Source organism: Canis lupus, chromosome 9 (assembly GCF_003254725.2).
Source record: "Canis lupus dingo isolate Sandy chromosome 9, ASM325472v2, whole genome shotgun sequence".
NCBI classification, from domain to species: Eukaryota; Metazoa; Chordata; class Mammalia; order Carnivora; family Canidae; genus Canis; species Canis lupus.
Window position 1 is genome coordinate 6,722,062 of NC_064251.1, and position 13,003 is coordinate 6,735,064.

The following is a 13,003-nucleotide window of genomic DNA, read 5'->3' on the forward strand; positions in this document are numbered from 1 at the left end:
GAAGCTTCAAGGGCAATTTTATTTATTTAATTTTTATGGAGATTTTATCCATTTATTCATGAGAGACAGAGAGAGAGAGGCAGAGACACAGGCAGAGGGAGAAGCAGGCTCCATGCAGGGAGCCCGAAGTGGGACTCGAGCCCAGGACCCCGGGATCCCACCCGGGCCGAAGGCAGGTGCCAAACCGCTGAGCCACTCAGGGGTCCCGCAAGCCCAGTTTTACTAGGACTTCACCTGTCGGGGATCTGCTTCTCCAAGTGGCGAGCTCTTCATTTTGTTAAGGGTTACACGGTTATATAAGAGGAACTGTCAGTCCATCTTGTCCGGAAGCTCTGATCGTGGTTTCCAACTCTGGCTAGGTCCAGGACCAAAAAGTTGTAAGTGACACAAAGCGGCCCTGCAGCGGCCCTTCTCCCAGTCTGCGGAGGAGCAGGAACCAGACCAGCAGACTCGCTCTTCTCCGGCTGGGGGCGCCAAGGGGGCTCCTCATCGAACCCCTCTGGGCTCCCGCATCCTCAGTCTTCCTCAGTCTGTAGGATGATGACTGTACCCAGGACGCAGGGGTGTTGGGAAAACCTGATGTCGTCCCATCCTGAGGGTGTGCGTGAGGTCACCCTGGTTCTGGTGGCTCCAGCACCCCCCTCCCCTACCTGTCTCCACAAAGCCTCCCCACCTGTTTCTGAAAGTTCCTGGTTTCGCCAGTGCTCAGGAACTGGGGAGTAAATCGGTCTTTCCCAGGACAGCCCACTGGCCGGTTCAGAGAGTGTCGTGTCATTGGTCACTCCAGCGACAATGTTTTTTTCTGATTCTAGAGGGCTCTCACAGGTTTCTTACAGAGTGGGAAGAGGTTTGCTCCTCCACTGTGTTCCATTTGGTTCTGTATCAAAAAGGCGCCTTTTCCCCCCAGAAGCACTGTCCCCCATACCCTAGGGACTGCTCTTCCCCAGGTACCTGCCCTTGCACCCCCTCCTCCTTCAGCAAGGCAGGAAGCCCTGCTTCATCCAGTCCCGCCCACAGACACATCTGTGTGCACATGGTGGGGACCCTCTGTGTCCCAAATGTACCCAGGGTCAGCCTGGACCACGCTCTGCCAGCAGTGGTGGTGCTTGCAGGGCCCCCTTTTTTCCTCCCTGGACTCTTGGGGACCAGATATGTCCCAGAATTCACAACTTTTCCGAACAGAGAAAGGTCACGTGCGGCCTGTCCTATATGCTAGATCTCGATCCCAGCAGCGTGTAGCCGCGGAGCCACTGTGTCCAGACTCGCTCGTCCTGCCTCAGGTCAGGTCAGGTTTTGCCGCTAAATGTGACTGTGGCAAGCTTGGGACAAACGCTTTGGTTTTCGGAACTCTTTAGAATTACGGATAAAGTTTAGAATTATGGAAAAAGGATGGAGGGTATGGTTCTGGGTATGGTTGAAAGTCCCCTGTTCCGGCGAGAAGAGGAAAGCTGAGCATTTATTTTGCACCGACGATGTGCTCCGCTCATGCATTTCTGGCTCTTCCGGCTAGGCCGTCCCACTAAGGAGTTGGGTGCTGGTGGGCCCCAGCCTGGACAGCCTGGACTCCAGGCCTGGACCTCCCCTTCGGGGGGAAAGGTCGGCTCTGCCTGACTGGGAAACAGAAAGCAGCCACTAATGTGTTTACCCAAAGCCCAGAGCAGGTGGGAGGTCCATCTGCTAATCTCTCCCAGCTGCCTCTCCCGGCTGGCACCACGGCCCAGAGGAGCGAGGGGCCCAGGAGAGGCTGGGAGGGGCTGGGCAGAGCCCTGGGGACCTGTCTGCTGGGCCCTCCACCCCGTGGTGGAGAAAGAGGCCTTCCTCCAAGTGGAGCCCGCTGAGTCCTCCCTTCCCATCCCCTCCTCCCCAGCCGGATGGCCAAGAAGGCACTTCCTGTCTCAGCGGCAGCGACAATGAAAACCCTAGGGCTATTCTGGGTCCTTGAACCTGTCCTGGCTCCAGGGCAGGGAGTTAAGTGGAATGGAAGCAGGATGCTTGAGACTCAAGCCGTGGTGTCGCCCTAGGGCTGGGACATCTAATCTGCTTTAAAATCACCCCTTTTCCCAAGCAGCGCCCCCCCCACCTCTTACCGGGCCAAAACCTCTGGCTTCCCCAGCCTTGAATATGCCTGGAATCCCACCTAGCTTCCTTGCATCCTGGCTTTGCCACCTGAAGCCAGAGAAGCGATGACTCGGGAATGAAAGGTAAGCAATGGGGGGTGCGGAGGCGGGGTGGGGGGTGGCTGGAAATGATTCATGTCCATCCATCCACCCACCCATCTTGCCGTTCATTCATTCATCCAACCCACGTTCACCCAGCCTTCAGAACGTGCCAGGTGAAGTGTCCGTCACAAAGGAATGCCTGTAGCACCGGCCACTTACTAACTAGCCTGTCCCTGACAGAGTCCTCTCCTTGCGCCGGGAAGTGGGGATTGCTGGTGAAGCTAAGGTGAGGGTCGGATAAATTGTACGCCCCTGCACCCGGGGAGCCACCCCCACAGGAGGGAGCCTCCCCCGCCGCCCACGTCTTAGTGGGCACACCACGAAGGCAGCAGTGTAGCTGGCCCTGAGCCACCTCCAAGCACCCTGGTTGGGCCCTTGCTCTACATTTCTGCCCCTTTGGGAAGGCCGGGAGGCTTGAGCACAGAGCCCGCCGCCGTGCCCTCTGGCCGCGACCCCGGGGTGCAGGGCAGGTGGGCGTCGTGGATGACCTCTCGGACGGTGGCCCGGAAAGTCTTGCTGACAAGGCAGTAGAGGCCGAAGTTGACGGCGGTGTTGAGCATGGCGGTCATGTTGGCCACGTCCAAGGCCAGGTGCACCCTCCAGTCCCGGTGGACGGGGGCCACGTACAGGTGGTAGAGCATGACAAAGATCCGGGGCGCCCAAAGGAGGGCGAAGAGCGTGGTGACGCCCAGGAGGATGGCCGTACTCTTGCCCACCCGGGGCCGCGGCCCACCGTGGCTCCTCCTGCGCAGCCGCCAGATGATGGCCGAGTTGGCGGCCAGGAAAACACCGCAGGGGATGAAGTAGACGGTGAGGCAGTGGGCCCACTTGAGGACCTCGTCCAGCAGGCTGGGGGCGTCCGCGTCCCGCCACACGTCCAGCCACCAGTAGAAGGGGACGCCCGTCAGCAGGGCAGCTCCGAGGACGGTGGCGATGGCCCGGCGGCTCCGGCCCGGGGACGAGGCGGCCCGGTGGTGCAGGGGGTGGCACAGGGCGCTGTAGCGGTCGACCGTGAGCAGCACAGCGATCCACACCGAGGCGTGGTTGGCGGCAAACTCCAGGATGTTCGCCGAGCGCACCACGGCCCGGGGCACCTCGCGGGCCAGCACGGCCCCCTGCAGGAGGAACCCCACGAACACGATGACCACCTGCGTGACGATGTCCGAGGCCGTGAGCGCCAGAAGGTAGTGGTAGGAGGGCTTCCTGGTCCTGGCGGCCAGCCGGGCCAGGGCCACCGTGGTCAGGAGGTTGACTGATGACGGCAGAGGTCGCAGAGGGCAGAGGGCAGAGGCGTTAGAAGGGCGGCTCAGCCTACATTTCCGAGGCGTTATCATCGTCCCTCTCTGCCTGCTGGGCCGGGCGCCTCTTTTCCTCTTTCCAGACGCTTCTTAAAGCTCACTTTATCAGGGAGGCTAACCAGACCAGGCCTGCCCTGTCCATCTGTACACCACAGGCCACTGACTTCACCCCGGGGCAAGGCCTCTGCCTTACACACAGGCAGGGGTGGGTAATCCCGCAAGGCTGAGACCACCTGTCCTTTCCTGCCTCCACTTCCCCACCTGCCCCCTAGCTCTGTTGCTTTTGGAATCAGTGGAGGGTACGGGAAGCTTTCAACCAAGCAGCCCTACATGAGCTTAGTCAGCCGAGCACAGTACCCACTGCCGGGGGGGGCGATGGGGCTGGCTCTCCCTTCTGGTGAAACCTCAGCTTTAGCCGCTGAGCACCCCAAAACCTGGCCGCTCACTTTTACTCCCTGCTATGCTTTGCTCCCCAAAGACCTGGATCGCCCTATAAAGTCAAAGGGTATCCTGGTGTCTAAGATTCTGGGTCTCAGGGGTCAGCACAGAGGATGGGCACCCACGGAAGAAGGACTCCTCCCATTTCTGCCCACCCTCAGCTCCCCAACCCCAGCTTCCCCACTCACCAGGCAGCCCCAGGCCCAGCAGGATGCTGTAGTAGATGACAGGGATGACACCAGCCACACACGGGGACCTCCCTGGGATTTCTGGCCAATGGCCCTCCAACTCCTGGCTTGGCCTACTGCCGTTGGCTGTGGGCAGCAGGGTCGTTCGGAGCGGGCCGGCTAGGGAGGGCAGAAGGGGGGAGTGGGGCTTCGAGCTTTAGGTCTCTCTCCAGCCTGCTCCTGCCCCTGAGATCTATTCACCCCTACTCTCTGAACACACCCTGGTCAGGCCCAGCAAATGACAATCCCTACGGCCTGGTCCACCCCACCCCTCCGTGGCCTGACGCCCCTGTTAAAGGGAAGAAGTCCTCCGTGGCGTTTTTGCTGCCGTGGACACTATTTCTTCATTGTGTTGCTGGAGGTACCCCTTCTGCCTGGGAGGCAGGGCCCTGAAACAGGCTGCAGGCACAGTCAGGGGGGCAGGGGGGCCCTGTTTCAGCATACAGATTCCTGGGGCTCTGCAGGCAGGCTGCACGGCGCTCCAGAGCGGGGCTGGGGCAGCTGTGTCTTTAGTGAGCGGCCTGGGTGATTCTCACCCACGGTGACTCACAGCGGCCACCCGGCTCTCCTCAACAGCTGCCTCGTCTCTACGGAGGGACATTACTAGGTTTCCTGCTCTTCGTCCCTAAAGAGCAGCCCTCCTCGTAGGTTAGCAGTCCTGGAGCTGGGATGGCCCTGGTTTTCAGACTGGGAAACAGTCCAAAGGAGTGAAGTGACCACATACTCTGGCCCTTGCTCCTCTCAGCCCACACTTTAGGTTTTTGGTTTCAAGGTCCAGCTTTAGATTTCCTGCTGAAGCCCCCCACCCAGTCGTCCCCGCCCCTCTCCCCACCCTAGCTACACCTAGTTTTCCTGCCCCCCGCTCATGGGTGATCAGCTTCAAGCTTCTTGATTCCTCACCTGTTCCTCTCCTGCCTGCCACCGTCCTCCCACCCTCATTCTGGATACTTTACCTGTCTCCTGCCCCTCAAGCGTCATGCTCTTGGGTCCCGAGTCCTAGGTCACCTTGTGGCTTTTCTGGGGGTCCACACGGCTCCCTCCCAGCATCGCCAGCTCTCCAAGGGGTGGTTTGGCCCACGATTCTTCCCGCAGCACTGAGACTGAGCCGGTCAGTGCAGAGAGGTGGGGTGGTGGGAGGAGGGAGGAGGAGGAAGGAAAGGGTGGGGCCGAGGCTCAGGGGAATGAGTCTACACAGTGGATGCTGCCTGGAGCAAACCGGGATCCCCCAGGGTGCTCAGGCTGGGAGAGGGGCCTTGAGGAGGTGGCTGGCCTGGGGCTCTGGATAGGCTGCCCCGTGCCCCAGGGCACTCTGGAGACTGGCCTGGGCTCAGGCAGGGCATTGACACCCTGGGTTCCAGGACTTCAGGACGAGGCAGAAGGATCCCATCTGTGGCATCAAAGAGAGGAGGGCATAAAGGCGGGGGGGCGGGGGGGGACCCAGTGCAGGGCAGGGGTGAGGCTGCCATGGGCAGAGCCCAGATCTAGAGAGAGGCCTCACACGCCAGGTTTGAAGGATTCAGTCCTACGGTGGAGGCAGGGGGTGGGAGGAGGAGGCTGCCTGGGGGGTTTGGGCCTGGAAGGGTGGCAGGAAGCTGTGGGCCGCGGTGGCAGTGGCCATCGGGAGAAGCCTGACCAGGCCGCCAGTAGCCCTGGGAATCCAAGACCCAGAGGCCCCCAGGAGCTGTTGTTTCCCTTGCTGTGGCGAAGTGGACCATTCCCCCAGGAATATGCAAATAAACAGCAGCAGGTGCAGCGAGCACTCTGGAGAGGCTGGAATCTGTGGCCACTGGCTCCCCCCAGCCCCGTGAGGAAATGACCAGTGCAGCCCACAGTGGGCGCCAGGGACAAAGACGTGGCCTGACTCCAGTCAGGAATCACCTGCCGTGCCCATCTCTGGGAATGAGCAGAGCTTCCGGACTCCCTTAGATAGAGCCCAGGTCTGGGGCTGGGGCTGGACCCTCAGCCCACTCCCACCTTCACACCCACCCTGGGCTAACACAGGGGACTTGTTGCCCCCTGGTGGCTGTGCTCCGACCCTGCACAACTCTGACAGTCCCCGGCCTTGGGCCCGGTCCTCTGGGTGGCAAGGCAGGACCAGAACCAGCATGACCCACTCAGATCCCCAGGCTGTCTCCGGGACCTCCGCCCGGGTCTGGGGAATTCCAGAAGCCCAGGTAATTCCTCAGGCCACCACCTCCCTGCACCAGGAGGCTGTGGGTGAACGAGGAGCTGCTGGCAGCCACGTTGAAAGGACCAAGCGTGTTCCCAAGCACTTACTCTTGTTCCTACAATTGTCACCCTCACGGCAGCCCCACAAGCTAACCCTGGTGACCTCCATTTCACATAAGAGGGGACGGAGGCTCAGAGAAGTTCAGCAGCTTGGCTAGGGCCACAGAGCCACTGTGTGACAGTGGGAATTTGAACTGAGGTTTGTTGCTCCCTTAAAGCACTTGTCACTCCCTCATGCAACCTGCCCTGGAAGAACAGGTGCACAGGCAGGAAGAGGCCAGGGAGGGCTCAGGCTTTTGGGAGGAGGGGATGTGGGTCATACAGAGCACTCAGATGGGGGGGGGGCATTGCAGTGTGTGTGTGGGGGTAGCGTGGTAGAGGTTACTGGGGCTGGAGAGTGGATGTGCCACCATAACGGGACAGCCTGGCTTCCCGGAAGCTTTCAGTAGCCTGTGAGTTACTTCAGGGAAATATTCCTTTTTGTTTATTATTAGCGTGCCCCCCCCCACCGAGTACACGGGCCTGGAACCTAAACTCATGATCCTTTGCTCCCCAGTCTAAGTGTCTGAAGGCACCCTAGCTCAGGAAGGCAGATGTTACAGATGTAAGGGAGCCTGCACTCTGGGTAGGGCTGGGTCTGGGGGCCCACTGCTTTGGGGTGAGTATTGCCCCCATCCGGCGTCTGATCACCCATTCTGCAGATTCAGAAAACCATCCTGCCCCAAGCTTGCGAGAATTTTCAGTGGCTTTCACAGCACTAGAAGTTCCTTGCCCATTGGGAATCACATCTGTCTGAAATAGCTTCCCATGTAGGGTCATGGGAAAAAAAAAGTCAAGCAGAAAAATGGCATTTGAACTCAGGCTGCCGTGAGATCTCAGACAAGTCACTCAGGTTATAAACACGCTTTGTCTCAGGCAGGAAGTAGCACTCCTCTCTGGGAATTGTTCTAGCTTGTGAGCTCATCAGACTCGCTCTCAAGGAAGGATGGAGCTTCCAGATCCACAGGGCAAAATAAATCTGAGTGTCTCAGATCCTCGATCTCAACGGCTGTGCAGGGCAAATGCCCTCCTTTCTCTCTCTGGCTCCAAGACTCTCGCACGCTACACACATGATGCAGGTGTATGTGCACACACACACACACTACACACATGATGCAGGTGTATGTGCGCGCACACACACACACACACACACACGAAGCAGGCACGCACTCCAGCAACTCTCAGACTAAGAAGCAGAGAACAGAGAATGCCTATTTCTGGAAAGCCACTTTCCAAATCATTAGAGGGGGTTCAGGGACAATGAAGTTAGCAATTTTAGGAGGTGGGGTTTGAGGTGACCCTTCCTAGTCTTCTTTTTTTAAAGATTTTATTTATTTATTCATGAGAGACACACAGAGAGAGGCAGAGACACAGGCAGAGGGAGAAGCAGGCTCCATGCAAGGAGCCTGATGTGGGACTCGATCCCGGGTCTCCAGGATCACACCCAGGCCGAAGGCAGGCGCTAAACCGCTGCGCCACCCAGGGATCCCCTTCCGAGTCTTCTTGGTAATCTGGGGCCGCCCGATCCCTGCACGCTGGAAATGGCATCCATCTAACTCCAGTAGGTAAATCTTAGCTTGGAGTGTACATGACAGTCACCCAACGTGCCTAGAAAATTACAGGCGTCCTGGCGTCTAAGTAGAGCATGAGAGATTGCGACATAGGTGGACTATACCTTCTAGAAACGCAGATGTAGCCCCAGGGAAGCTGGAGTTATGAAAAGAGTTTACTGAAAGCCAGTTTCCTGAGTACGGGGTTCTCTTACCAACGTCTCTTTATCGTCGATAACGTTCTTCCAGAAAATCACTGCGCGTGGAAGCAGGGATGCTCCGAGGCCCAGAACCCCCTCACACTGCGGCTCTGTCTTGCTGGGCCAGGCCGGGGAGGTGTACAGTCCATGGGAAGGGCAGGCAGGCAGCCAGGGGATGGTGGATTTGGACAAGGGGAGCCAGGCGTGAAGGTCAGGGCAGCCGGGAGGGGTTTCCGCTGGGCTGGATGGCTCCGTCTCTGCCAACCCGGACGAGGCAGGTGCCAGACCCAATTCTTGCTCTCTCCGCAGCTCTGGAGAGGGGGGTGGAGCTGTCGGCGTCTCTGTGCCAGCCGGGAGCAGAAATCAATGCATGGAGCTGGTGCCTGGGATCCAGAGAGCAGGGGAGGGCAGGCTCCATCCCAGGTCAAGGACCCAGCCTTGGGGGAAACTGTGCTGGATCTCTGGGTCCATCGATTCATCGAGCTTAAAGGACTCCCTCCCTGGAAGAGCTGGGCCAGGCCCTACTTGCTGCCCAAAAAGGTGAGGCCTCAACGGGACACACGGACACACCTACTCCCCTTGGGCTCTTGACACCCCCCCTTTTCCTTTGGATTTAGAAGAGCACTCCTCTGCACTAACCCAGTCGAGATGGTGACCTGGCTCTCTGCTTCAATTTCTCCTACAATCGGGGTGGGATGTTGGGTCTGCTGTGTGCGTCCTTGGAACTCTGGGAAGGGAAGTGTTATATTTGGAAGTTAGAAGCTGGTAAAAGAAGCCTTCTAAGAGGTAAGCGGAGAGACCTGAGGCACTGGGGAAGGTGAATTAAAGGAAGTGACAGGGCAGACAGGTGGGTACTTCAGCATCTCCAGCTCCTAGCCCAGGTTTGTACTGGTTGGGGGTGGGGGTAGGGAGCGCTCTCTGCCAAGGGCTAGCCTCTTGCAAGGTGGCCAGCCCGGCTCTGGGCAGAGCATTTCCCATGCACAGGTGCACGGTGCAGAGTGCTAGTGCTCTGTGCCCGGCCCCACCATCCTAGCTCACCTTCATCCTGGGGGATGACGGTCACAGTCCCCAGGGGACCCTCCCCAAAGGCCCATCACCCTCCCCAGGGCATGCCAGGGCCGGCCTCAAAGGGGAACGTGAAAGGAACACCAGTTATCCCATGGGTCCCTATTGGAGACCCTTGCCCTGCTCTCTGAGAGCTAGGCCACCCCAAAATGGAAGAAGGGGAGGGATGGGGGCCTGGGCCGCCACTTCCCACTTCTCCTCCAGGCCCTCCCTTTGCTGCCCGCTCACCAAGGCACTTTAGCCAAGCTGCTGCCAAGCACGCTCTGTGCCAGGACAGAGACTGGGCCTGGGGGTTGGGGGAGGGGACTGGGGACCCTCTGGGCCAGCAGCTGCCAGAGGTCCTGGAGCCCCTGGCCTGCCCTTTGGAGAGCCTAAACCCCCCAGGAGACAACGGGCTAGCTCTGCTGGGTGGTGGAAGACGTGGGGGAGCTCGCCGGATCTGTCCCCCTCGGGGGCCCGCGGGCCACACAATAGCCCCAGGCTGCTGCTCCCTGGCTTAAGTGGTTGCCTGGGCAACAACTGGGGCCAGTTTCCACCAATCCTCGGCAGAGGCTGGATCAGGGGGAGGGAAGCTGGCTGGGAAGGGGGGCACCATCCCTTGTGCTGAATCCTATATAAGGAGGAGGGATGTGAGCGCAGTGGTCTGCGCTTCGCTGCCCCTCCAGTGAGCTCAGGGGCGGGGCACGAAGATGCTTCGCTTGGGCTGTGCCAAGCCTGGGTCCTGGGCCAGCTTCTGGGCCGTCCTGACCTTGGTGGGTCTGGCCACTCGAGCCGGTGAGTGGGCAGTGGGTGGGGTGGGGTGGGGGTGGAGGGCAGGGAGGAGAGGCCGGACCTTTCGCCGGGAGGGGGCGGTGTCCAGCAGGCCGGGAGATTTGATCGCGCCCGCCCCGCGGAGGGAAGAAGGGCTGGGAGGCAGCAGGGGTCTCAGCGACAGGAAGACCAGCCCACCGCCCACGCCGGACAGGTGGCCCCAGGCAGCCTGGGGTGTGAACGGCCCACCCACCCGGCCCTCACCCTCCCCTTCTCCCGCTGCCTCCCTTTCTGTTACACACAGATGCTCTGCTCTCGTGTCAGCCTCCTCTCTGGTTGTCCCCACGGGCCAGGGGCCTGCGCGTGTGCGCGTGTGTTCGGGGGGTGCTCGTCCGCTGCTCTCAGACACCCACCTAGTCTCCCTCTGAGGCTCCTCACACTGTTCTCTGCTTGGGGAAGCGGCTGGCAGCGTTTCCTGTCACTGAGTTCTCTGTGACGGGAGTGCATGTCCCCATCTGACCCTCACACATCCCTGGAAGCCCAAGAGAAGGACCCGGGGTGGGCAGCCTGGAAGGGGGAGGCCGGGCTCAACACTCAGGTCCCGTGAGAGTCCCCTTCCAGCACCAGCACGCCCTCTGTGTCTTCTCTGGTCCCCCCACAAGCCACCTGCTGCGAGTGGACTTCAGCCTCAGAGGTCAGGACCCAGGAGGGCAGCTGGGCCTGGAAACGGCTTCCCCTCATGCTCTGCCTCGGTCGTCCCACTTGTGCTCTGGTCCCTCCCAACCCTCACTGCTCCCCGCACCCCTAACCCATCCTTTTCTAGGGCCTCTGCAGGGCTGGCGCATGTCCTCTGGCTGGCTCCTTCCCGTCACTTCCTCAGGGAGCCGTCTAGGATTTCTGCACCTCAAGCAGCCCTATCCTGACTACCGTCACTTCCTTATTTATCACAATCCCAAACTAGAGTGCTTATTTGTGTACTTACCGCCTGTCTAAGGAGCTGGTTGGTGCTTTTCTCGGTAGGTGAGCGCGGTGGGGTTCCTCGACCCTTGTCTGGTGCTCTGGCATCACGGAGACCAGTTCCCAGGCATTCCGGTTCATGATCTCTCCTCGCCAGGAATCTACCCCCCTCTTGCAAGAGCATCCTCTCAGGGGTTGCTCAGGGTCAGGTTCATAAGCTTCCCCACCTGGGAAGTGCTTGTGTGCGCGCACGCTTACCTCTGCGTGCTCCAGGGGCGCAGACAAGTATGCACACAGCCTCCCTAGGCCCAGCAGCCCTCCGCCCACACCCAGGCACACGCATCCCCAGGTGGTCCCTCTGCACCCCTGGCTGGCACCCCCGGCCCAGGGGCCTTCTCAGCGGTGCTGCCTTCCTTCCTGCTGCAGCTCAGAGAGCCGATGTTGGTGGCGAGTCCACGGGCACCTCCATCAACCACTCCCAGACGCTGCTCCAACGCTTGCAGGAGCTGCTGCGGCAGGGCAATGCCAGCGACGTGGTTCTGCGGGTACAGGCCGCGGGGACGGACGAGGTCCGCGTGTTCCACACGCACCGCCTGCTGCTGGGCCTACACAGCGAGCTCTTCCGGGAGCTGCTGAGTAACCAGAGTGAGGTGGTGCTTCAGGAGCCCCGGGACTGCGCTGCTGTCTTCGACAAGTTCATCAGGTGGGCGCGGATTAGGGGAAGGCTTCCTCCCTTTCCCGGGCCCTGGCTTCTCCGCTCACGGGGTCCCAGAAGCCCTGGCCTCTCAGAAGACATTATGTGCATCCCCCAGAGGTCCATCCCCCAAGGTCTTCGCTTTTATTCGTCCCTTCCCCCCCTGCCCTTCCCACAAATCCAGCCTGACTCCCTGCCCTTGCCTGCAAGTCCCGTTGGCTCTGATGCCAGCTACCAAGTGCTCTCAGAGCTGTTTCCAAACCTGGTGTTGAGAGCTTTTAAAAACTGCAGATTCCCGGACCCCGGTCTGGGTCATCTGGCTTCAGGTCTGGGGTTGGGCTCGGCAGTGATTTTTTTATTTTCAGGCCTCCATGTGGTTTTAGCATCTAGCCAGGTTTCCAACTGCAGGGCCAGAGGGAATAAGCCAGTGCTCTCTCTCTCATCTCCTGCTCCCTGCTGGTGTGCTGTACGGGGTGGGGGGGCACCATTCACACTCTAGTCAGAGCAAGTAACCCTGTTTTAACAGTTTAGACAAGATGGCTGCAGAATACCAGGCAGCAGGAAGAGGCATAACACAGAAGGGGAAGGGTCTTCCCCCCCACCAGTCAGTTCCATGAAAGAGGTCTTCTCCCAACCCCATACTGTGCCTCTGCTGAAGGTGATTGGCTAGAATTTAGTCACGTGGCCATGTCCACTCTAAAGGAGGCTTAGAGTCATCTTTTATTCCCAGAAGCAAATAGTTGGGCTAAAATGCAGCAGGAAGGGGGAGACTGGGGAGGGGGGCGGTGTTGGTGCGGCTCTCTCTCCCGGCAGCTCTCGCCACATCCCCATGGAGCGTGGGGCCTGGCAAGGGTGAGCAGAGGGATGGGAGCAGATGGGGACAGGGAGTGAATGAGCAAGAGCCACACCGGAAGAGATCCAGGGAGAAAGATGAGCTTGCAAGAAGGGGGGGGGGGCGGGTAGAGGGAATTAACCTGTGTGGAGGGCCTGCTTTGTAGCCAGTCCAGTTCATTCTCCCCCAGCTGTCACAACGACCCTGGTAACCCCTCTCCCCGGACGATTAGCAGAAGGTTCAGTGAAGTTAAATGACTTGCGCACTTGCAAGCACAATATGGATCTGAGCCTGGGGTTGTGAAGCCCAGGACGGGTGGAGCCTCGTCTGTCCTGTAGCCTAAGGCTTGGGGCCTAGTAGATGCCCAGTAACGATGCATCCTTTCCGTGTCCCCCTGAGAAATGGTCCTTGAGAGGAAGATAGGAAGCCTCGTGGGTGGGTGGGTGGGGCTGACCACAAGGCTCTCCATCCAAGGCTGGGTCCCCTTTGGGGGGGTGTCTAGGGG

General features: G+C 59.7%; 2 protein-coding genes across 4 annotated transcripts in view; one reads left to right on the forward strand and one right to left on the reverse strand.

The window, feature by feature from the left end:
- Positions 1–12,936, reverse strand: GPR142 (G protein-coupled receptor 142). The gene is made up of 6 exons (XM_025467893.3): positions 10,429–12,936; positions 8,840–8,927; positions 8,216–8,541; positions 5,136–5,569; positions 4,144–4,302; positions 1–3,471 (listed from the first exon to the last, which is right to left on the reverse strand). Exons 4-6 carry the CDS (start codon positions 5,158–5,160, stop codon positions 2,600–2,602), a joined length of 1,056 nt encoding a protein of 351 aa, XP_025323678.1. The 5' UTR covers positions 5,161–5,569; positions 8,216–8,541; positions 8,840–8,927; positions 10,429–12,936; the 3' UTR covers positions 1–2,599.
- The window catches only part of BTBD17 (BTB domain containing 17), an 11,503-nt gene continuing 6,235 nt past the window's right edge, over positions 7,736–13,003 (forward strand). The window contains exons 1-3 of one of the 3 annotated variants that reach the window (XM_025467891.3): positions 7,736–8,740; positions 8,818–8,986; positions 11,399–11,675. In XM_025467891.3, the coding sequence (XP_025323676.1) occupies positions 8,896–8,986; positions 11,399–11,675 (368 nt within the window). In that variant the 5' untranslated portion in view covers positions 7,736–8,740; positions 8,818–8,895. The other 2 variants (XM_049113939.1, XM_025467892.3) reach the window with 2 other exon arrangements.

Coding starts and splice junctions, on each gene's coding strand:
- GPR142 (XM_025467893.3), bottom strand. CDS start 5,160: ATGACGCTTGAGGGGCAGGAGACAG. Junction 4,303..5,135: donor GCTTGAGGGGCAGGAGACAG/GTAAAGTATCCA, acceptor TGCCCTCCCTAG/CCGGCCCGCTCCGAACGACC. Junction 3,472..4,143: donor GCTGGGCCTGGGGCTGCCTG/GTGAGTGGGGAA, acceptor TGCCGTCATCAG/TCAACCTCCTGACCACGGTG.